General features: G+C 45.5%; 1 protein-coding gene across 3 annotated transcripts in view; it reads right to left on the bottom strand.

The window, feature by feature from the left end:
• CLPB (ClpB homolog, mitochondrial AAA ATPase chaperonin) overlaps positions 1 to 24,638 on the bottom strand; it is a 143,060-nt gene that overhangs the window by 66,342 nt on the left and 52,080 nt on the right. For 2 of the 3 annotated variants that reach the window (XM_013969731.2, XM_018059407.1), the window contains exons 4-5: positions 24,084 to 24,187; positions 3,015 to 3,143 (exon numbers count right to left, since the gene is read on the bottom strand). In XM_013969731.2, coding sequence (XP_013825185.2) covers positions 3,015 to 3,143; positions 24,084 to 24,187 — 233 coding nt within the window. Of the gene's footprint in view, positions 1 to 3,014; positions 3,144 to 17,713; positions 17,804 to 24,083; positions 24,188 to 24,638 lie in introns of all 3 variants that reach the window. The other variant, XM_013969732.2, reaches the window with a different exon arrangement.

Here is a 24,638-nt window from a genome sequence, read left to right as displayed (position 1 = left end):
TTCCCAGATGTAATTTATTTATTTGGCTGTGGTGGGTCTTCACTGCTGCACGCAGGCTTGCTCTAACTGTGGTGGGCGGGGGCTACTATTTGCTGCAGTGTGGGGGCTTCTCACCACAGTGGCTTCTCTCGTAGAGTATGCGCTCTAGGCATGTGGGCTTCAGTGGTTGCAGCTCAGAGGCTCTAGAGTGCTGGTTAAGCAGTTGTGGTGCATGGGCTTAGCTGCTCTGCAGTACATGGGATATTCCTGACCTAGGGATCAAACCCATGTCCCCTGCATTGCAAGGCAGATTCTTAACCAATGGACCACCAGGAAAGCCCCTCCCAGCTGTTATTTTACAGACAAGAAAACTGAGGCTTAGAGAGATAAAGTAACATGTCTAAGCCAACAGAGCTAGTAGGTGGCGGAGCTGGGATTCAAACCCAGGCTGCCCTGACTCTAAAGCCCGTTTATTACTCAATGCTGCCTCTTAAGGGGTCAGAGAACCTCCCACATCACCAGACTACTGCTGCTGCTGCCTGGACCTCCCCCAGCTCTCATGTAGGGACTGCTGATCAGTGGGCGAGTGCGGCTGCCCCCTCTAGCTCCAACCCTCTAAGATCTGGGGGCCCTAAATCCTTGTGGACTAAGCAATTTTAAGGAGAAGAGTTGTGTGTGGATCCCATGAGCACAGGCTGGCCCCATGTCTAGGACTGCTTTGGGTCTCACAGAGAAAGTCTCTAAGGTGCTGCAGCAAAGCCAGTGGCAAATACAGGCTGAAAGAGGTGGACAGTCAGGAAATCAGGGGCTGCCCTCCCTGAAACCTTCTGGAGGTCAGCTGAGGTCAGAAACTTTGGAAATGTTACTGGCAAGAGCCCCTAGGACAAGGGAACAGGATCCTGCCTCTCGGTTGGCTGGTCACACACACAAGCAGACCAAGAGAGGTCAAGGGGGGAGGGAGGTCAGAAGTTGGCAAGCCTGCAGGCCCTGAGGGATGGCCACTTGTTTAGGTCGGAAAGGGAGAAATCAGTGGGTTAATGGTTTTGGCCCTTGAGGCTGGGAGGCTAGGGCAGGGGGTATAAATGGATTCTGGGTAAAAAGGCAGGTGGGTGAAGTGTAAAGGTGGGGGCTAAGGGCATCTGTTCCAAGTCAACAGGCAGGAACCAAGGCCCTGGAACGGCTCAAATGGCCAGCCTTGGCCTGGGGGGTAAGGGTGGGGTGTTTCATAAAAGGCCAGGCTTCTTCATTTTAAAGGTGTTCGATCTGCAAGGCTGGGGAGAGGGACTCTTTGTAGAATGAGTTCCTTGTCCATTTAGGGGCTGATGGGAAGTGGAGAATGTAAACCAGTGGACAATAGCTGGGGGTATTGATTGATTTTAAGGCACAGCAGAGAGAAGCCCCATAGTGAACGTTCTAATTCTTAGCTACAAATGTCTCTCATTGGAGAGCTTTCCAAAGGACAAAGTGAGTAGCATGTTGCTTGGGGACGTTTTCTAAGTCTCTGCTCCTGTAAACAGTGAGTTCTTGCTCCAAAAGCACCAGTCATCCTAGATGCTGTCGCCATATCCGTGAGCAGCGCTGCCCCTTGCAGTGTGCATTCCCAGACCAAGGTGCACACTGGCTGCACGGGGGCAGGTCCCTTGTAGGCTGGGGCCGTGGGCCAGGCCTGGGTCTTAAGTCAGTGTGACTGTGGCAGATGGAAGGTGGAGGGACTTGAGGGTTACTGGGAAACCCTTCCAGTCCAATCACAAACACCAGAAGATGATATGGGGACACTGGGCTAGAGAGGCAAAGATTCTGGGGCTGAAAGTACTTTCTTTGAAGACGGGGTTTTGAAATAGTGATTGACTGCAGAGGACAGCTGGCAGAAGATACAGAGAAGAAAATCACACCTACTTAAAAGAATCTATTTAAACCAGTCACAGCAGAATTAAAATGGAATGGGCTCCCAGGGAAGAAGGAGGGTTCCCTCAGTCTCTGAGAGAATCCAAAGAAAGACCAGCCAGCTGGCTGCTGGAGAGGTTTCTGCCAAGAGGAGAGAGGGCGGGCAATCAGGTAAACTGGAGGACTTCCAAAGATTCTTCGAGCTCCCAGGTTCTATGAAGAATGACCAATGACAAGGAATGCCTTGGTGTCCAGGCCCAAGAGAGGGTCCTTAAACCTTCAAGAAGTGCAGTGAGGGCATGAACAGGAAGTCAGTGCCATAGTGCCATACCAACTCAGGCGCCTGGGCACCATGCATCCCGGCAGGATGCTCTCCTCACTCTCCCAAGGAGAGGCTCGAGTAAGATGAGGGCAAGTGACTGCCTGGGAGGCCTCTAGCAGGTACCAGATCTGGACAGGACCAGACCAGCCTGAGTATGGGGATGGTATGTATTATCCCTCCAATACATCAGTGCTCTCCAAAAGAAGGGCAGTCAAACATTTGATGAAAATTTATTGAATGTTTACTGTGTGTCAGGCGCTAGAATGAATCAGCCATAGTTCTCGCCCTCAGGGAGCTCAGAGTCAAGTTAGGGAACAGGCTACTGAACACACACACAAAATTCAAGATTGCAACAAGTGCAACCATGGAAAAAGAATAGGGTGCAATGAACCAGAGTAATGGAAGAGGCCTGATTTAGACTAGGGTGGTGGTGGTAGGCGGGGGGGGATCAAGGTGGATGTCTTTTGAGTCTGGGGTTAGTAGAGATTTGAAGGCTCTCCCCCCTTGGTCCACAAGTCCTGCTCTGGAGGACACGGGGTAGAAGAGAGGATACTACTGGGGGATGCAACTAGCAAAACTCAGAGCATGAATGTTCAGGAAGGGTGGCATGGTACACCACACAACTGTAGGTGAAGCACACACTCCAGCCACATGAGGCTGAATCCCACATGCACGTGGCCACTGTCACAGAGTACCAGCACCTTTGAGGCTTTCCAGCTCTGGGGGGCAGTAAGGCTTTGGGGAAGCTTGGCATTTCTGGAGGAGAGAGGCGGCTAAGTTCACACTTCCTGACAACCAAGCCCTCCGCCCCACTCACCCATGCTCTCACCTCCATCAAGCAGCTCCTTGACGGTCCGGTAGTCATCAGCGAGGACAGCATAGTGTAGGGCTGTGCAACCCTTGAAGCTGGCGCGGTTGTTCAGCCGGTTGTTGAAGTCATCCTCTCGGGTGACCAGGACTAGGGGGACAGCAACACAAACCCTTTCATTAGCAACAAATGCCAAGAGCCACCAATCTTACTTTCTTCCTCTTGGCATTTTTATTCCTTCATTCACTCATCTACTTCCTTACTAAACAAATGATGGCACCTACTATGTGCCTGGCCATCTGTGCTGGGAAAAAGGAAGTAAAACAGAGCCCGGTTAATTCCACAAAGGTTTACTGACATCTATTATGTGACAGGATTCGTTTGGGGACATAGAAATGAATCAGATATGGTCCCTGACCTAACCTGACAAAGGAGGCAGACAATAAACTGATGTTTACAGTATTGCCTGAGATAAATGCTATTATATAACAGGATGATATAAAAAGCCAGAAGGGAGCTTAGCTCAATTTGGGCATGAAGAAAGGATCTCAAAAGATGAGAGTCTTGAAGGGTGAAGAAAAGCAGGCAAGGGCAAGACAGAGGAAAAGTCAGGAGGCAGACAGAGGCTGTTCTTAGCAGAACAGTAACATGCCTCCTCTGTGCTCTGAAGATGTTTACAATCTAATATTTAATATTTTGTAAAGGATTTTTAAATTTATAAAAGCCATTAAGAATTTGAAACTACAAGAAAGTATAAAGGAGAAAAAGCATGATTATCTCAGCAACTTGAGAAATGGCATTTAATATTCTGGTATATGTAGAAGATACCTGCATATATATCCTACATGTATATCATACAAATTTGTAATTTACTATATTGCAATTTTGTAATCTGCTTTTTTTTCCCTTAATAAATGTACTGTGAGCATTTTTTGAAGGCTAAGGGAACAAGTATTGCATGTGTCAAAGAACCAAAAACCCCTAGGCTCACTCAAGTATTATTATTAGTGACTCTGTCTCTCTCTAAATTGATACAAAAGAACCTAAAACCAGTTGCCTCACTTTACAGGACCCTCTGGGTTAGTGATCACACACGTCCCTGTTCATCGGGGTAGTCATGACTTATGCTTGCTGTCCTCAACAGTCCCAGTATGGACAATATTTGGAAGGCTACCTAAATTCTGGGGCCTTTCCTTAGGAACTAAGACCGTATAGAATAATATCTATCCTGCGAAGGTGATGGGGTTTCTTTCTGCCTCATGTAGAAATTGTCAGAGTACTTGCCTTATGTTCCTTCCTGAGCTTAGTTCACTGGAGGTGGAATTTGGATCCTACCTACTTGTACCTGCTCCTCCCTGAGTCCACTGCACAGGGCCTGCAGAGGGCAGGCTCCTCCTACCTCCTACTGGATAAACACATGTAATTCAGTCAAGAGAGAACCTTGCCTGTGTAGTCAAAAGCACCAGACAACTCTTAAGCCATTCTTTCCCAAGATGTCTTGGAATGGAGTTTATGCATTTCCTCCTCCTACAAAACTGAACTTCCTATTGAAAAGTCACTCAAAGCCAGAAGACTGTCATGATTCTTCCTAAACCTAGAGATATCACCTAGATCACTTCATGGCAAACAGATAGGAAACAATGGAAACAGTCACAGACTATTTTCTTGGGCTCCAAAATCACTGCAGATGGTGACCACAGCCATGAAATTAAAAGATGCTTGCTCCTTGGAAGAAAAGTGACGACAAACCTACACAGTGTATTAAAAAGCAGAGACATTACTTCACCAACAAAGGTCCATCTAGTTAAAGTTATGATTTTTCCAGTAGTCACATATGGATATGAGAGTTGGACCATAAAGAAGGCTGAGTGCCAAGGAATTGATGCCTTTGAACCGTGGTGTTGGAGAAGACTCCTGAGAATCTCTTGGACTGCAAAGATATCAAACTACTCAATCCTAAAGGAAATCAATCCTGAATATTCATTGGAAGGACTGATGCTGAAGCTCCAATACTTTGGTCACCTGATGCAAAGAGCTTACTCATTAGAAAAGACACTGATGCTGGGAAAAATTGAAGGCAGGAGAAGGGGATGACAGAGGATGAGATGGTTGGATGGCATCACCGATTTAATGGACAGGAGTTTGAGCAAGGTCCAGAAGATGGTGAAGGACAGAGAAACCTGGCGTGCTGCAGTCCATGGGGTCACAAAGAGCTGGACACAAATGAACAACTGAACAACAACAACTGACCTTCTCTGCTCTTTGGCTGACACGGTCACTTCACACAATCTATATAATTCCCCTAACTACTTTATACAGTGCTTGTTGCTTAGCCCTCAATCATGTTTGACTCCTTATGACCCCATGGACTGTAGCCCGCCAGGCTCCTCTGTCCATGGGATTCTCCAGAGAAGAATACTGGAGTGGGTTGCCATTTTCTTCTCCAGGGGATCTTCCCAATCCAGGGATTGAACCTGGGTCTCCTGCACTGCAGGCGGATTCTTTACTGACTGAGCCACCAGGAAAACAGGCATTATAATTCTCATTTTATAGATGAGAAAGCTAAAGTACAGAGGTCATACAGCTAATAAGTGGTTGCATGAGGATCAGAGCCCAGGTCTAATCTGAGTCCTCATGCTATTTCCCCATCACATCATGCTTTCACCCTCATTTTGCAAATGAAGGAATCAGAGCCCAGATGTTCTGGTCCTAGCCTTGGTTTACACTCTCTCTTCTTTCCCTGCTCAAGTGAAGGTGCCAGCAGACTCTCTAGGGAACCTGCCCTAACAGAGATCGGCCTGAGGTTTGTAGATAACACCCAGATAAGATGGCTTAGGTGGTAGTATTTCAAATGTTTGGTCAAAATGAAGTTGTTGGAGTGTGTAACTGGAGAACAGACCACACTTTCCTCTGGTCTGGTGAATCAGTGGTCCATCTGCTCTTCTGCACCAGTCAGAGGCTCTCCCAACTGATGACCCTCACCCCTGGAGTGTTACCTGACCTTTACTGGAGTAGGGTAAACAGGAAGAAGGCCTCTGATGAGCTAATATATATGTTCAATGTGCAATGGTATCTGCATGTTTCTCATGCAGGACCTAACTCAAAGATTAACTCAAACTCTTAGTTGAGAACAGTCTTATCAAATCATGGTAAGGGATTTTGTTTCCAGCCTACTGCAGATTAGAAGGCTGGGAAGAAGGTTTCAGAATCAAGTATGCGGATTACAGTCCAGAGGTCACCAGGCAGGGCGGGAAAATAACAGTACAACACAAACCTGAAAGAGGAAGCCAGAGAACACAGCACCCAGAGCCAGCAGGCACCACTGAACTGCCACTCAGGACATTAACTGCTAGCTACAATGACGGACATGAGGAAAGGTGACAGTTGGTTCAAGAAAGCAGGAAGGGGATAACCCATTTTACAAAGAAAAGATAGCATCCATTCAAAATGTATCCTCAATGAACACCATGCATGGTGGAAGCTTCTGGAGATATACTAATGAACACGACACCCTTCTTGATTCTAAGAAGTTAACATGTGATGCAGGAATCAGACCACTGAATGGACAAATCATAAGTGTGAGACAGAGTTATACATGGGATGCTTACCATAAAAAGCACAAGAGCTCAAAGGGCACAGCTGGGCTATTTGGTTCAGGGACAAACATCAGCATAGTGGCAGTGTCACAGCCCAGCTAATATGGAATGTCCATGAAGAGAGCCCCTGCTCCCCTCTGAGGTCTCACCATCCCCTTCCTAAAGCTCTTTCTAGCTTCTGAGCTTTTGCAAACACTATTCCACTGCCTGGACCATTTCCCTCTCTCTCGCCTTCAGTTGACTAACTTCAATTCACTTTCAGGCCTCTGATTAAAAGTCACTTCCTCCAGTGATTCTTGCTGAGTTTGAGGTAGTTATTTCTCCCAAGAGATTCCCTAGCATTTCAGGCATCTCCCAATTACAGTATATATTACCCATTCCATTGCAATCACCTGATTACCTACGTTACCCACTAGACCAAAAGCACAATGAGGAAAGGAAGTATGAGTGTCTTCCCCACAGTTATACCCCCAGTGTCTGGCCATAAATATATGCTTGACAAACACTTGTTGAATCAGAAAATACATATATAATACATAATTAAGGCCCTACTATTACCTTGTTTTGGAATAATAATAATACCACCAGCCAACAGTATTTAATGGAGGAAGGAGAGTATAGCTGTTAAATAAGTGAGCTCTGGAGCCAGATCACTTGTGTTTGGGTCCCAGTTCTCACTTTACTGACTGTGTAATCTTGGGTAACTTACTTAACCTCTCTGTGCCAGGTTTCTTTACCTGTAAGTAGAGATGATTAACATGTTCTCTCATGGGATATCATAAGGATTAAATGAGACACTGTGAGTAAAGGGGCTTGGAACAGGACCTAAGAGTACCTCTTAGCCACTGTCAGTTATTATCCTTACTGTCTAGTCTTGTGCTTCCAAAAGTGTACTCTCTCTACAATAAAAGGTCTGGCAATTTCTGCATATACTTTCCCCCCCCAAAAGGCACAGCTCTGAGTAAGAACCATCTATTTAATTTGGTGTTGTTGTTTAGTTGCTATGTCTTTTGTGACTGCATGGACTGTAGCCCACCAGGCTCCTCTGTCCATGGGATTTCCCAGGCAAGAACATTAGAGTGGGATACCATTTCCTTCTCTAGGGGATCTCCCTGACCCAGGGATCAAACCCACATCTCCTGCATTGGCAGGTAGATTCTTTACCACTGAGCCACCAGAGAAGCTCTAATTTGGTTATTATTCAGCAGTTTTACGTTTGGCAGCCTCTCTACCCACCCCCTGTTAAAACCCTGAAGCACTGGTGTTCCATGGAACACTCTGGAACTGAACAGTGCATAACAACATGTAAAGCATTCCCTTTACTTACTTACTTCAGAATGACCCTGTGAGGTGGAAGTTCACTCTCCCCATTTTACAGATGGGGAAGCTGAAATAGAGCAAGGTGCCACAGCCAGTCTGTGGTGGAACTAGGACCCTGTCCAGGTCAGCTAGACCCTTTTGTGTTCTTAGCAGTAAGCTCTTTTCCCCTTGTCACCCAGTTTTAGAAGCCCTGTCCCAGGAGATCTTACTGAAACCTCCATATCATTAGATCTCTGTCAGAAAAAAAAAGTGTCTAAAGGTGGGAAAGAGGAGGTGTGTGCAGCATACACCCTCATATTCTTACTTGCTCTCATGGAGAAAGCGGAAGCAAACCCACAGAAGCTAAAGTGACTCATTCAGGGCCAGCTCACCAGCTGGCCACCACGGTGGTCTTTTGAGGCCCAGTGTGTACAGCTGGTCCTCAGCCAGTGAACCATCCCCTTCCCAACAAAGACATCCACCAGCCCATCTCCAGCACAGGGGGAGATGGGCTCAAGCTCCTGCTTCCCCTCCAGACCAGCCATCCCTGTCCCTTCACCCCTGAGGCCACAGAGAGAATGACACAGCATTACTTTGTCATCCTTCTGAGGCTGCAAAGTCTATGCTGGGGTGCTGTGGCCAGGGTCAGCCTGAGAGCCGTGGCAGGTGTGCAGCTGATGTACACACAGCAGGATTTCCTGCACTCAGCAGTGTCAAGGAGTCAGGAGAGGTGAAACGGGTCCCCGAAGCCCTCCCTACAGCCTGGCCACTAGCCAGCACTGCTGAAACTGCAAAACAGAACAAGACAACGCCCTCCTGCCCCCAAATCACTGCCTCACATGGTGAGAAACAGTAATCGAAGGTAAAGGACTCACACAGTCCTGAATCTTAGCTCTGCTACTTACTAAGGTCTTCTACCTGTAAAATGGCATGATAAGCAATAATTTGAATAATAAATGAGAATCAAATCTGATAACAGATTTTAAAAAATATTACCACAAACATTTAGTAATGCTGCTTCCTCCCCCGGGGTTGGCACTGGGGATACAAAACTGAATCACACATGGTTCTTGTCCTCACATTGCTAAGTCTATTGGAGGAGACTCTGAAAAAAACTAAGTGAGGCAAAATGAGTGGTCTCCCAGTAACAAAAGCTTTATTATCATTGCGTTGTGTGGAGGAAAGGCAACCCTAGCTAACAATCTCTTCTCAAGCTCAGGCTCTACGTGCCACACCCAGGAACTTGTGTCATCTACTGCCATGGAGTGCTTTTAAAAATAGGAGCATGTCTCCATGAGGGGGAACCATTATGACTCACCTGATGAACATGAGGAGAACCCTTAGATTTGTGCAGCAATTAAGGGTTTAGAGAGCGCTTCAAGGCAATTGTCCTCTCACCCCAGGTCAGCCTAAGACAGAGAGGTCAAGTACTATTCTATTGAACAGAGGAGACAGAGGTAAAGGTTGGGCCTGCCCAACTCAGATGGCTAATCGGTCCTGAGCCGGCCTGGCTCCACCTTCCATATTGCACAGCTTCTGCCAGTGCCCACATGCTCAATCTTCACATACCCCAGCATCAGCCCACCTGGCATGAAGCTCAGGGACTAAGCTAAGTTCTTATGGAGAGTCTCCAGGAGGAAGCCTCTGGGCTCTCAGCTTCCTTCCCATGAGGTGTTGTGTATCTACTACCTTGCTAAATCCTCACTCTTCCTGCATCACCAAGCTGCCTCCTCAGCTTCTGAGGGCACTGTTGGCTCTGCCTCTGGTGCTTGTCTTTAGCCAGGGGATGGGTCAAGAGGGGGACTCCTTTTGCTGGATCACTGTCCCTGGGGTAGGCAAGGCTTTATTTTCTTGCCCAGCCTGGATGGCCCTCCTTCCTCTCTAAGCCCTCCCTGTTCTTCGAAGTCCAATTCAAGGCCTCATCCTCCAGGAGGTCCTGTCCCTCAGCTCTGCTCTGGAAGCTTGTCAAGCTGATCGTGTGTATCTATTTACCACTTGTTTGTTTATTGTCTACAACACTTTGTGTAATACCTTTTTGTGTTATAATTTCCCTTCTGACTCCCCAGTTTCCTCATGGATGACAGAAACTAGTTCATAACATTTTCTATATGTATCCCACCCAGCATCACTTCAGTACTTCACGCAGCTTCAGCCATGAGCACAGAGGTGCCCTCATTCACCCCCTGCCCTGGAGCATGCCACCACTGAGCACCTCAGCACAGTGAGTGTTATGAGAGGCATGTGTGCACACAGTCTGATGGCAGCAAAGATGGACACATGTCAGGCGACTTGGGGAAGAATCTCCCCAGACAGAAACTGTCTGGAGGACGAGGTAGAGAAGAGCATTCCAGGAAAGGAAGTAGTGTTTGCAAATGACAGTGGGTGAAATTGCATTACCTGTCTGTACAAGAAACTGGTCCTCCAATGAACCTGGAATGCTGAATGAAGGCGGGTGGAGCCATGGGCGCAGATGAGGTTGCCCAGGCAGAGGCCTGATCCTGAAAGGGGTTTGGACTCTGTCCTGAAAGCTATAGGCAGGCAACAGTTTTTGTTGACAAATTAAGCAGCATGAGGAACAGCAAGAACAAAAGACCAGGAGAAAAGTGAATTGGATTTAAAAACGGTTTTCACTAAAACTTGCTATGTATTTCAATCTTTCCATGTCCCAGATTCCTTATTTTTAAAGTGAAGAGTTTTTCCTCACATCCATGGTTCATAAACTTTAGTGGCATGAGAATCACGTGGGTATCTCTGAGGGCCCTTCCGATTCTAATTCTCAGGGATGGAGGCCGGAGGAGCTACCCGCCGCCAGAGGCCAGGGGCAGCAGCCGGGAGGAGCAACCCCACGCCCGAGGTCAGGGGCAGCGGTGGAGAGGAGCAACCCCACGTCCAAGGAGCGGCGGCCGCGCTGGCGCAGGAGGGCCGAGAGGAGCTACTTCAAGTTCAAGGTCAGGAGGGACGGCAGTGAGGAGATATCCCTCTTCCAAGGTAAGGAGCAGCGGCTGTGCTTTGCTGGAGCAGCCGTGAAGAGATACCCCATGTCCAAGGTAAGAGAAACCCAAGTAAGATGGTAGGTGTTGCAAGAGGGCATCAGAGGGCAGACACACTGAAACCATAATCACAAGAAAGATGCAAGGCTGGCCAGACCCATCCCATTTCCAAATGCCTGATCCCGCTCTAGAGAAGCCAAGGATTTCTGGGCATCAGAATGTTCTTCCCAAATCCCATGTGTAGAAAGTTAAAGCAAAGACCCCTGAGACACCAAGTCTTGGGATACTGGAGACCTCTAATGTCTCACTCAAATTTCCTCTCCCTGCCAAAATCCAACTTAAATTAGGTCTTCCTGTACCATATACTCTAGTCTGTTTCCTTGTTTATCCAGCAAAGTATTGCATACTTTCCATGGGCTGAGCCATGGCAATAAAGAGGCCCTGCCCTGAAGAGCTTATAAATGCTGCAAATAACACTGAAAGAATCTTTTACGAAGTATCGCTAAAAGGGAAGAGTTCAGAATACTGAGCTGGAAAGACATGGATTCTAAACCTGGTGATGCTGGAAAATTATTCCAGACCTCTGAGCTTCAAATTTCTCCCTGATAAAATGGGAGCACTGATATTTATAAATTGTATTGCTGTGAATATTGAAATGATGTGATACAGTGAGGGGCACAGGAAATGACTATACCTAGGAAACGGTACAAACTAACATGTAATTTTCAAACTAACATATCCTCCCCTGTTCTGTAACCTGTAATATATCCACATTCCCCTGTTGACTTTCAGAGGTTCTCCTACCTGGTCCTAATGTCTCTAAATAAACTGTTAACTCCTCCCTTCCTGCTAGTGAGAACTCCCCACCGCCATGAAAGGATCCTACCATGAATCCTCAGTAGGCAGCACTGTATCAGAAAGAGCATAAAGGTCAGAGTCAGTCAAACTGGTAAGCAAAACTCACTGTATGACTTCGACCAGATTAACATCTCTGAGAATCTGTTTTCTCATCTGCAAGATAGAAATCATCACCCTACCTCACAAGACTGAACAGCAAAACCAATTTAAAAATGGAAAAAGAACCTGAGAAGGTATTTCTCCAAAGAAGATATACAAATGGCCTAAAAGCACATGAAAAGATGCTCAACATCATCAGCCATCAGGGAAATGCAAATCAAAACCGTGAGACACCACATCACATCCACTAGAAAGGTTAAAGCAAAAAAGACAGGCAATAATAAGTGCTGCTGAGGACGTGGAGAACCTGGACCCCTCCTGCATGACTGATGGGAATGTAAAATTGATGCTGTAACTTTGGAAAACAGTCTCGTAGTTCCTCAAAAGGCTAAGTATTGAGTAACTATATGAGCCAGCAATCCTAGATATACACCCAAGAAAATTAAAAACTATGTCCACACAAAACTTGTACAAAAACATTCACAGCAGCATTATTCATGATAGTCAAAAGTCAAAAGAACCAAAATGTCTCTCAATTGATAAGTGGAAAAACTAAATGTGGTATAGCCATCAATAGAATATTATTCAGCTATGAAAAGGAATGAAGTATTGATACATGCTACAACATGGGCAAACCCTGAAAACAAGTCAAAAAGAATTCAGCCACAAAAGATCACATATTGTATGATTCCATTTATATGAACTGTAAATCTATGGAAACAGAAAGTAGATTAGTGGTTGTCTAGAGCTAGAGAGAGTTAAGAGTAGTGGAGAATGACTGATAACGGGTATGAGGTTTCTTTATGGGGCGAATGAAAAATGTTCTAAAATTGTGGTAAGAGCAGCACAGTTCTTGTGAATATACTATAAACCACAGAATTACACACTTTAAACGAGTAAACTATGTGGTATGTAAATTAAATCTCAATAAAGCTGTTCTATTAAAAAGTGTAAGGAACCGAGCACATTGCCCAGCATATACTAAGGTGCAATACATGGTAATAAATTTATTACTGTGCGCTTTCCTCTTCTTTTTAAAAAATCTATGTATTTATTTGCCACATTTAGTTTTGGTTGCACTAGGTCTTTGCTGCTGTGGGGGCTTTCTCTCGCTGCGGCGAGCAGTGGCTGTTCTTCCTTGCGGTGCTCAGGCTTCTCTTGTTGCAGGGCACAGCCTCTAGGGTATATGGGCTTCAGCAGCTGAAGCACATGTGCTCAGTAGTTGCAGCTCACAGGCTCTAGAGCACAGGCTCAGCAGTTGTGGCGCACAGGTTTAGTTGTTCCATAGCATGTAGGATCTTCTCAGAACAGGGATCGAACCCATGTCTCTTGCATTGGCAGGTGGATTCTTAACTACTGTACCACCAGTAAAGTCCCCCTTTCCTCTTTCTGATGCCACTCTAACCACGGCCAGAACCACCTCTTATGGTAACACTGTAGGACAGGTCAGGCTCATTGCAAAGAGCCCATTTTATACTTAGTGGAGGGTAACAGGTGAGTTCTGAAGGCTAATATCCCAGGACTAAGAGTCATGTGTGTGTGTTTAAAACTCAGAGTAATAAGAAAATAATGGCCTCCATTTACTGAGCACTTACTATGTGCTAGGTGCTGTGTGAGGAACTTTACAACTATCTTCCTTGAGAGAATCACACTGGGCTGTTATTATTCTTATTTAGTAAAAGAAGTTGGCACTTAGAGAGGTTATGTAGCTTATTTCTGGCCATGGTGGCAGTCAATAACCAAGCTAGTTTGTTAACCTCCAAGGCTTTTACTCTCTTCTCCATGTGATACCACAGCTTCAATATTTCTTCCTTTTGTTTATCTACGTTTTACCCATTCTTTACAACTCAGGAAGTCTTATTTTCACTGATCTCCCTCTCCTCTCTGCCTTCTAGTATTGCACAGTCCACATCAAATTAGTTAACATTTTCTCCTACATAATCTTTTATATTTTCAGACTGTTTCATGCATACACTCTTGAGCATTGCAGGTGTTCCATAAATACTTCTCTTCAAGTAGAAAAGAGGATCTTGAAAGACCCTATGTCTTACAGATCTCTTTGACCTTCACCTAGAAAATGGTCATCTAGGCTGGTCTATGGCTGGAGGGGTAGACTCCACTCAAAAATGGTTCTCACAAACACCATGCTCCCTGCCCACAGACTAGAAGATTTTTCCTTAAGAACAGGACCCTGTTTGCCTCATTATACCTTATCATAGTGTAAGATGAGACCTGACACATAGCAGAAGCTCAGAAAGGTTTGATGAATTTAAGAGAAGACTGGGCTAGCACTTACTCTATTGGAGACACGTCAAGGGCAGCCTTCCCATGTAGGGACCCCCAAGCCCATCTTCTCTCATCCCAACGAAGAGGAGGGGGAGAGCAGGAAGGTTGGCCTGGAACCTTAAGATGAAAGGTTGCTGACCCTGCCTGTGACCCCAGACAGTCAGTGTGGCATCCTCTCTGGCCTAAGACACTCATCTGACCACAGACTCAGGTAGAGCTTTCCAGAGCCCATGTCTCACCTGCACATAACCAAAATCTAAACGTGGGCAAACTCTTAGGAATCTGTTACCTGTTATCTGTTATACTGTTAGCTAGAGACCCACCAACACTTCCCCACTTCCCATCTCTCCTAATCCTCCCTGGTATCTAGAGCCCTGTGATTTGTCCTATAATTACCCTGGGCTCACCATCTCCCATCCCCCTGCCCCTACTCTGATCCTGACCAGAGCAGGATTCTTCCAGGTCTGGGGGTCCTCTGGGCAGGGCCACAATAAGAAGAAGGAGCCTGTCCCCTTTGCCAGCCATGCTACTCAGTTGGCCAGACTTGGTCCCTGTGTGCTCCCCATCTCTACACCTGCTTGCCTCTCTTCTGCCTTTTCTTCAAGATGCTAAAAACTTGCAATAAAAAACAAATACAAAATGCTGTAATTAATAGCCGATTCCAAGTCAACCCAGCATCTCTACTAATAAACCTCAACACTTGCAAAAAGAACAATAAATTCTGCACCTCTCTGGTTCTGGGGTGGTCTCTTATATACACTCGGTGTGTGTGTATGTACGTGGGTAAGTGTGTCTACATATATATTTATTTCCCTTTATTTCCCATCCAGGGAGGGGCAGAATAATGAACTGCGTGCGTCAGGGAAGATGAATCTGAGATACTAGGGAGCAGTGCAGTAAAAAGATTAAAGTGTTATTATTGTTGGTTTTTTTCCCCCATGGTCCATTGTGACAGCTCGACCGTCATCTGTAAAAAATGTCTCGGCGAGAGATAATCATCGGAAACTCAATAAAGCGTCAGGGGGAGCCTCAGCCCCCATCAATCACTGGGTGCCTGGAAAATTTCAGCTCTCTGTCTCCCTTCCTGCTATCCATATAAATGTCTCTAATATATTTTGTGTGGTGTGTGGGACCCACCCCTGATTTGGAACTTTTGATGAAAAAATATTTATATACAAAATATGTAAATCAGTTAAAAATTGCAAGACTATAGTTCTTCGCCACCCCATCCCATTTTGGCCTTATTTTTTATAAATGCATCAAATTTATTCTTTTTAATAAAACATGTCAACTAGTCTATCTCCTCCTAGTCAAACATATATATAGATTTGGAGGGCTAAAAGGATGGAAACAATTAACCTAACTGGCTGCTATACTTAATCCTGAAGTTGGCCAAAAGGCCTAATGGACAGATAGTGCATTGTCCATTCAAGTGACTCTACAGGGACTGACGCTGCTGAGAAATGACTTGTAGAACCTCTGGTACTGAAGATGTGACAAGGCTCTGACAATGATGAGGAAGAGGCAGGGACATTATTAAAAATAATAACTTGCCCAAATAGCTTTTGGCCTGGCAGATCCCCAAATTTACCAAGACTCTGGACAAGTCAGAAGTTTTTAGCCAAGTGTGGCATATTGGCTGACACGGGTGCTGGGTTCTCTAAAGAGCATGAGATGGTTCTGCTGGCACTTGACATCATCTTTCTGCCTCAGTTTCCCTCAGTGCCTATGTCACAGGGTTACTGTGAGCATGCAATAAATTAAGTACCAATATATGCAACCTGCTGCTGCAGCTATTATCATCATCATCTTATTATTATCACTTTCCCCCTGCTTCTCTACCGTGGAAGGAGTCAGTTCCTGTAGTACCCTCTCCTCCAGGACCTGCAAGGCTCCTCTCTGCCTAAGAGATTAAGTCCAAGCAACTGGATCTGGCCCCAGCCTACTCACTTTAAAGCAGCACCTTTACTGCTCATTACCCTCTAAAATGAATCTTCTGCTGTATGGATGCTTTACCCTAACAAGTTTACTTGCTGCCCTGAAATATATTTTTTCCGTTTCCCACCTCTGAAAATTCTGGACATAATATAGGCCCTTCTCTGAAAAAAGTGAAAGTGAAAGTCGCTCAGTCATGTCTGACTCTTTGTAACCCCATGGACTATAGTCCACAGAATTCTCCAGGCCAGAATATTGGAGTGGGTAGCTGTTCCCTTCTCCAGGGGATCTTCCCAACCCAGGGATCGAACCCAGGTTCCCCACACTGCAGGTGGATTCTTTACCAGCTGAGCCACCAGGGAAGCTCACACCCTTCTCTGATTACACGCAATTCACACTCAGTTGCTATAAAACTCAGTTGCTCTATAAAACCTTCTTATACTTCAAGGCTCAAATACCATTTTATTTCCTGAAGCTTCAGACAGATTCTCTTCTTTGAGCTCTGATAGTCCTTGTTATCAGCATCTCTGACTGGAACCTTGTCAAACATAGTCTTGGTCGTGTCATCAATCTTTATTATTATTATTGCCAGCACCTTATATGTGTATGATACCTTGTATTTTCTCAAGTATTTAATAAGTATTTTAATTTGATCTTCGTAATAAGGCTATGGTATAGAATATATTATTCTCTACAGAAGAGAAAATCAAGGCTCAGAGAGAGAAAGAGAATTGCCCAAGGTCACACCGGTGATGGCCAAGCCACTCCTTGAACTTGAAGATAATGTTTGGCTCTTCACAGATAACAGTTTGCTACCACTGAAGGCTGTGGTAGAGACACTGAAGCATTTGGAAGGCTGTGTCAGAGACACTGAGTAAAGTTTTATAAGAGTATGATGATGATGATGATGATATAAAAACAGAAATTTACATTAATGGAATTCCTCCTATGTTCTAGGTTTTAGGCTAAGGACAAACATACTACTTCTAACTCTCCCACTAATGTTTTTTTACAAATAAGAAGACAGAGCCTCTAAGAGGTACAGAAAATTGCCCTAGGTGTCACAGCTATTAAGTGTTCTGTACACCCATAATACCATGCTTAAGCACACAGACTCTCTAGGAATGAAACTTAAAGTGAAAAAAAGAGTCTCTTCCAGAGAGAAGGTCCAGATGTATTTTTTAAAAGCAATTCAAGCATAAATAGCCTAGATCATCTACTCAAAGAGTGGGAGCCTGTTAGAAATGCAAAATTTCAGGTCCAACCCCAGACACACTGAATAAAAATCTCAGGATCTGGGAATGGGGCAGGAATCTGTGTTTTTGACAAGCTACATCTATGGTGTAAAAAATCTTATTCTCTATAGATGAGAAAATCAGGGCTGAGAGAGATAGAGAATTGCCCAAGGTCACACAGGTGATGGCCAAGCCACTCTTTGGACTCTGAGATAGGTGATTCTTATGTCCTTGGGACCAGTATTATTCCCATTTGAGTTTGTCTCCAAGGGCACAGATTCTCTCTGCTGTGCCTGGGTAGGGCTGGGCATGCAGTGGGTGCTGGGTGTTAACTTATATTGAATAGATAGATGAGCTAAGGTAAGACTACGCCTTAGCAATGTCCTGGGGAGAGGAAAAAATATAGAGAGCAGTTCCATTACCGCCAGTGGGGACTCCTAGCCATCTCCTGAACTCCAGGGCACTTGTCCACTGGTTTGTGATGTGCCAGCTTGCATCGTCCTGTCCCCCATCTGAAGACACAGAGATGGGGAGGTCAGCTGGAGCAGGCCAGGACCTGCAGCCCTTCGAGCTATGGGAAGAGGGCCACCCAGGCTGGGGGTGGGGTTAGGGTTGGCCTTGGCAGGTCCAGCTGGGCAAAGCAGGGCCCTATCCCAGGAAGGGCCCTGTGCCAACCCAGCTTCTGCACAACTCATCTTTATTCAGCCGCCACTTGGAGCTGAGAAGAGAAGCTGATTTATAGCCTGCTCTGGCTACGTTTCTGCCGTGTTTTATTGTTTTAATTGTGTATATGAGAGGCGCTCAGAGTGCTCACATGCATTTCTGACAGCCCCAGACACCCAAGGTTTATAACAGTTACTTACAAGCAGCCAGGGGCATCCCTGACTGGGTGACTTGTTTACTGTTACCACTAATTTACTGCCTCCTCCACCTGAGGATTGGGGCCCACACCCAGCAGCCAGCTACAAGTGGGACTCTCCTAGATTGGGGCTCAAGGCACTGCATAGAATGTCAGGATCAGGGGACGAAGTGGTAGAGAAGCTCCGTGATCTCCAAGCTCCCCTCCATGTGTCCCCTCTGTGCCTTTGCTCAAACGTGATCCCTGCTTAGAATATCTTTTCTTTTTTTGTCCTCTCTCCACTATCCAAAGCCTGGCTCAAATCTTACTTCAAAGTACATTACTTGCTCTGAAGATAAGCCTAAAGTTTCTAGAACCTTGGAAATCACATGGCTGACAGGAACCTGGAAGCAATATAATCTAATGACCCTTTACAGAATCCCTGATGGGCGGCCAGCCCGGTACCTCTGGCCAGCCTCAGTACCCCTTGAGTGGTGAGTTGCTCAGTACCTCTACGGCAAATTTCCTGCCTTTCATTGAGCCAAGACTCAACTCCACAGAGAAATTCTTCATATGCTACTGTGCTTTACATGTGATTATTTCTAGTCATTCAAATGACTCTTTAGGATGGGTATTGTTATCCCTATGTTATAGATGAGAAAACCAAAATTCAAGTGGCTTAAGGTCACACAACTGGTGACAGAGCTTAAGTGAACCATAACTTTCTGGCTCTGAAGCCTAGCCTTTCTCTAGGTTATCACTGTGCCTCTGAAGATGCCATTCCGAGAGCTGAAAAGAAGAGAATAGTCAGCCAATAAGGCCAACAGCCTTACTGCACCAACACCTGCACCAACAGCCCTGCTCTCTACTCTGAAACACCAACTCTGACAAGAGTAGAAGACACTGTAACATGCCAGCTGAGCAGGCTTCTTGCTAGAGAAATACCAAATATCAAACAGGAGAAGCAGTTCACCAGGAATGGTGAATGAGGCAGCTGATAGCAAAGCCTCAGCAGCAAAGAGGTTTCTTTTCTCTCTAGGCTGTGCCCATTCTGAGCAGGCAGGACAGACACAGAGCACCTCTCTGAGAGAATAAAACCAGGCAACTTCTCCAATACCTTTCGGTCTCCTTGCCTGGATCCTCGTTCCTCCCCACATCTTAAACGCTGGTATCCTGAGTGAGGGACTTGTCCTCCTATCCCTTTGCTTTAACTCCTTTCTTCAGGCAGTTTCAGTCACATTCATTATTTTAACTACCAAGCCAATGCTGCCAGATGTCTTTGAACTCCAGACCCACTCATCCAATGGTTCGCCCAAAGCAGAAACCAAGGTGACAGGTGCCTCCTTTTCCATCAATTCCCACATTACACCGAATACTTAATATCCTCCTAATATTTTCGAATGTCTATTTCTCTCCACTCCCAAATATTTCTTTTAGAAATCCCCCAGAAGTGAGAAGTGCATTTTGAGGGACAGGAGCATGGTTTTTCATCCAGTTCTCAAAGGGATCAAAACATTAAGAACCACTGCTAACCTCTCCTCTCCAACTCATCCCCATCCCCTGAGAACAGTCCATCTAAACTGTTAATGTAAACTGAGCATTCCCCTACTTGAAATCCTTCAATGGCCTTTAGAAAACACTATGAGCTCCCTAGAATTGCCTTACAGGGTCCTTTCCACGTAGAACCCTGCCTCCTACTATGGTCTTACTTCTAGCTGTTCTTAGCACTGTGGCAGATGATTCCACCTGCTATCACTTAGCCCTTATCTCTGCATGTGGTGTTCCTTCTGCCTGGAAAGTCCATCCCGCTTAGCCTGCCTGGCAGTCTCTGACTCAACCTTAAGACTCAATTCAAAGTCACTTACCCTGTGACACTTCCCAGACACCAGTCTGCCCTCAGGAAGAGGGCATCACTACCTATACAAGTGCTACCTATATCCTTTGTACATCTATCTACCTTTGCATTTATCATTCTGCACTGTGATGCCTGTTCATAGGTCTGTCTTATTACTTGACTGAGAGAGCAGATCATATATATTCCTTTTAATTTATTCCCAGTATCTGGCAGAGTGCCTGGCACTCAGGAAGTACATGCTCAATTATAAGTGAACCAGATTAATAAGCAATTGTAACTGCAGAATACTTTATGATTCACACATCACATCTCTTCAACTTCACAATAATACTGAAAAAGTAGACAAGGGATATATTACAGGGGTTTAGGGAGGTCTTGCCAAAGTCAAACTATAACTCAACACTTCCCTTCAGTACTGACCACAGGCTGAGCCCCATAGAAATATCTATTAGAAAGTTAGTGAACTAGATGGCACTGACTCTATGCTCCAATACTGAAGAACTTTCCTATGAATTTGCCTACACACACTCTGGGCAAGGGGCTTGTAACTCTTCTCCTTAACCTCCTCACATATCACCAGGTCAGGTAGTTTCCCATGAAAAAGTCAATCCAATTAGAAAAAAAAAAAAGGACTCTTTTGCTTTTGTCTACTTCCTCAGTGAAAATGACCCTGAGCTGGGTACAGTGACTTGCATACACTGGGCAATCAATAAATACTGGTTGAATGGATGAATGAATGAGATATTTCTAAATGGGAAAAGGAAAGAAAAGTATGTTTAACAAGGAGCTAAAGGCTTAGGCTGGTAAGGAGAGGAGAACTCTGAGATGATTATAAAGGACCGTCACTCCCCAGGTTCAGAGTCAGAAAGCAGAGCACATGAAGTCCAAGCGCAGAGTACATCCACACTGACACACCAGGGAAAATCAGAGGAACTGTCAGAAAACCATGGCCAGCAAAGGCAGCCTGGAATTCAAAACAGAGAAAAAGCTACGAGTTAGATCTTGCAAGCCACAGAGCAGTGAACTTATGAATGATTGTTGATAGTTATTGCTTAAATCTAGAATTTATTTATATTTAATGGTTCTGAAACACTTAGGTGATTATTGGCACCAGTGTGGGTTTGCTAGGGATAATTCAAAACCATGACTGAATAACCTAACATCTTGCTGGGCAAGGATTCCTATGCAACAAATTAAGACAAATGTTAAACATGTTTTTATTTCAGCAATAAATCTGAGAGAATCTCTTACAATTTTGCAGACAAGATGGGAGAAATGGAGGCTAGAAAAGAAAGAAGTTTGGAGGATCTACAATTCTGACTGTTGAATAATGCTTCTAAATTTTCCTGATCTTGAATGAGTTCCAGGGCTCTGTACTTAATAGAGTCCTTATAAACACTGTAATCAAAGACTGGCACATGAAGTGCATGATGGCAGGGACCTTGCCTGTCTAACAGTGCTGAGACCAGTCCCTGCTAGATAGGAAAGTAATCAATAAAATTTTTTAAAATTACTTTTGAATAAGTAAATGAATCCATAGAAAGCTTATTCACTAAATCTGCAGATCATATAAATTAAGAGATAGTTAGTATTTTGGTCTGCATTTCGTGAGAGATATATTAGTCTGTTCCATATTTCTATTGCTCACCTACCTAGAATGTAGGCTGGCTAGCACAAGAGTTAAAAAAATTCAAAGGAGGTTGATTAAAAAGGCAAAGAAAGAGAAAGGAAGCAAGGAAGGGAGGGAAGGAGGGAGGAAGGATAGAAGAGAGGATGGAAGGGAGAGAGGGAGGAAGGAAAGGAGAAAGGAAGGAGAGAAAAAAGAAAATATCTAAAACAAAGTCAGCAAACTACAGCCTATGGGCCAAATCCAGCCGGCTGCCAACTTTTGTAAATAAAGTTTTATCGGAACACATCCATGCACACTCATTTGTACATTATGTTCTATGCTACAATGGCCAAGCTAAATAGCCACAACTGAGACCAACTGGCCCACAAAGCTTTAAAATGGTTACTATCTGGCACTTGTTGTTGACCATTGATCTAGAATGCTGAATATGAGCGTCAACCTGGAAAGCTGAACACAAAGGTGCACACATGCTCAGTCGCTTCAGTCGTGTCCGACTCTTGTGACCTATGGACTGCAGCCTGCCAGGCTCCTCTGTCCATGGCATTCTCCAGGCAAGAATACTGGAGCAGGTTGCCATGCCCTCCTTCAGGGGATCTTCCTGACCCAGGGATCGAACTCACGTCTCTTGCAACTCCTGCACTGCAGGTAGATTCTTTATCCACTGAGCCACCTGGGAAGCCCCAGAACATAAAGGTTCAAACTTGAAATGCAGGGGTGGGGACTGGTGTGGCAGCAGAGGCAGGACTAGATGGCTTCACAGTACTGAGATTCTGTGAAATCAAAAATGCTTACTAGGTGGTGTTTGGATCCCAAGAGCAGATAAGAAGGCCCCTGAATAATTCCTTCCCTTCTACCTGGCCCTGCCCCTCAGCAAATGCTCCTCCTTGCTTTTTGGTGAAAGCACCGAAACAGAAGATAGAGCTGAGGGTAGCAATGCTGCATCTGAGTGAATGGTAGACAGCCATTAAGCTGAGTTCCCACACATCAGGCTGCAAATATAGGGCAAGTCTGGCACTCATGAAATTCTCCTCGACTGCAAACAAAATGAATATAATTCCCCCAGCTCAGTGAGGAATCCAAGGTGGCATAGGTCACGGCCTGCACATTGAACTGTCAGCTCACGAGGAAAGAAAAGACATATGAGCAGATCAGAGTTCAAATAACCATATAAAAGGCTAAGATTTAGAGAACATTCAAAGGAGCAGCAGAGGACAGGTTGCAGAGACGGCTCTGTGGAGGATCGGGCTACAGCAAGGGAGCGTGACAGAGAATAGGTTCAGAGGTGGAGAGGCAGGGGAGGGCAACTTCACACTTCACCTGGGTAGCAATGCTCTGCTGCTTTTGACATTTTTCTCATGCTACTGATATGAGAAACCTTGCTGGGGCATCAATGACACCTCCACCCTAGGCTACCACACACCCACGTCAGTCTGCTGAGCATACTTCTTCCCTCTGCTGAACCTCCCCTCAGGTCAATGTTCTGACCCTCCAACAGTCAGCAAGGCTGTCTCTCCTGGCATCATTGCAAACTCTAAAGCAGCCTCAGCTTAGCTGTCCTGTTGCCGGAAAGTGAGGGGAATCTCAGGCTCTGTGCATAAGCCAGGATAATGGGTGGGCAGCAGAGTCAATCTGGACAAGCAAAGCTCAAACGTAAAATATTCATCTCTCTCTGCAGTCAGATCAACCTGCCCTCTTCTCAATTCCACTTTCGAAAAACTACTCACCAGAGGCAATTCAGACTAACTTGCCCAGGTACCTTCCAACAGATGTGACCAAGCCCTGGTGAATGTGCACATTGGCTCCTTCCTCTGGAGATGTCCAAGCAGTCACCCACACAATACCCCAGCACGGCAATGATGACCACTCCATTTTACAAGCACAGACATCAAGGCACAGGGGAGGTCCCCTCTTTGTCCTAGATCACTGAGTAAGTCGAGGGGCCAGTGCTAGAGAGAGGACTATATTCCACATACAGGAGGGGGAGAAAAAATAGTATTCAGGGTAGTGTGGAGGGACTTGTGAGGCTAAGGGAACCAGTAAAGCCGGTTTCTAGTCCTGGGGCAGGGCTGGGGCAGGCTAAGTCCACAGGAAGCAGAGGAAGAACAAATCCACTTTCCACACAGTTGCCTTAATTATCTTATGGAAACCTGCTTCATTGTCCACTCATCTGAGACTCCACAGGTTGAGGCACTTTTGGCAGAACACCAGTTAAAAGGTTTTCCTACCCCTCTCCTCAGTTATGAAATCAGGCCTCTATTTTACTCCCTAAGACCTGAAGTGACATAAATTACAGAGCCAGAGGGGGCTGTGAAGGGGATCTGCCCCAAGCCTTTGGGTTATCCATGAGTCCCCAGAGGATGAGCGACTTGCAGGCTCTCACCTGAGTTGCTGGCAGAACTGGCACAGAGAACGGCTGCTGGAAGCTGCAGGGAGGAGAGCCCGCAGAACAGCACAGTAATCCACACTTACCTTCTAAAGAATGGATTCCCTGATCCTTGGCGGTCTTGTATACACTGCTAAAATCGTCCCCGAGGTTTGGGTCAGCACCAGCTGCAAGCAGGACCTGCACCACACTGGAAGAAATCAGACAGACATAAGTGTCACAAACAGGAAAGGTCCAGGAAGTAAAGACTCTAATTCTGAGGCATGTTTAGGGATTGGCTCTGCCTCTGCTCACCTGAGTGGTACAGTGGAAAGAACATGAACTTTACAAGTATCGAACACAAGGGTAGGAAAGTTGGCTCTGATATGTTACTGGCTGAGAGGCTCTGGACAAGTTATCTAACACCTCCCTAAGGCTCAGGATCCACAACTATAAAATATGAAGTGTTTATTCAACAACTACTTATCAAATGCTTACTATGTCCAAGTCACTGTTCTAGGTGCTAGGGTCCATGACCTCAGGGAGCTTACAGCCTCTTCAGGGAAGGACAACAATTTACCATAAAATTCTAGCAAAGTGTGATGGAGGCTATGATGGGAAAAGTACTATGTATGGTGGGAAACCAAGGGAGGGGATCAAGA

The sequence above is a fragment of the Capra hircus genome, chromosome 15 (assembly GCF_001704415.2).
Source record: "Capra hircus breed San Clemente chromosome 15, ASM170441v1, whole genome shotgun sequence".
NCBI classification, from domain to species: Eukaryota; Metazoa; Chordata; class Mammalia; order Artiodactyla; family Bovidae; genus Capra; species Capra hircus.
The sequence above is the reverse complement of the archived record's forward strand: the minus strand, read 5'-3'. Positions and strand labels throughout refer to the sequence as shown.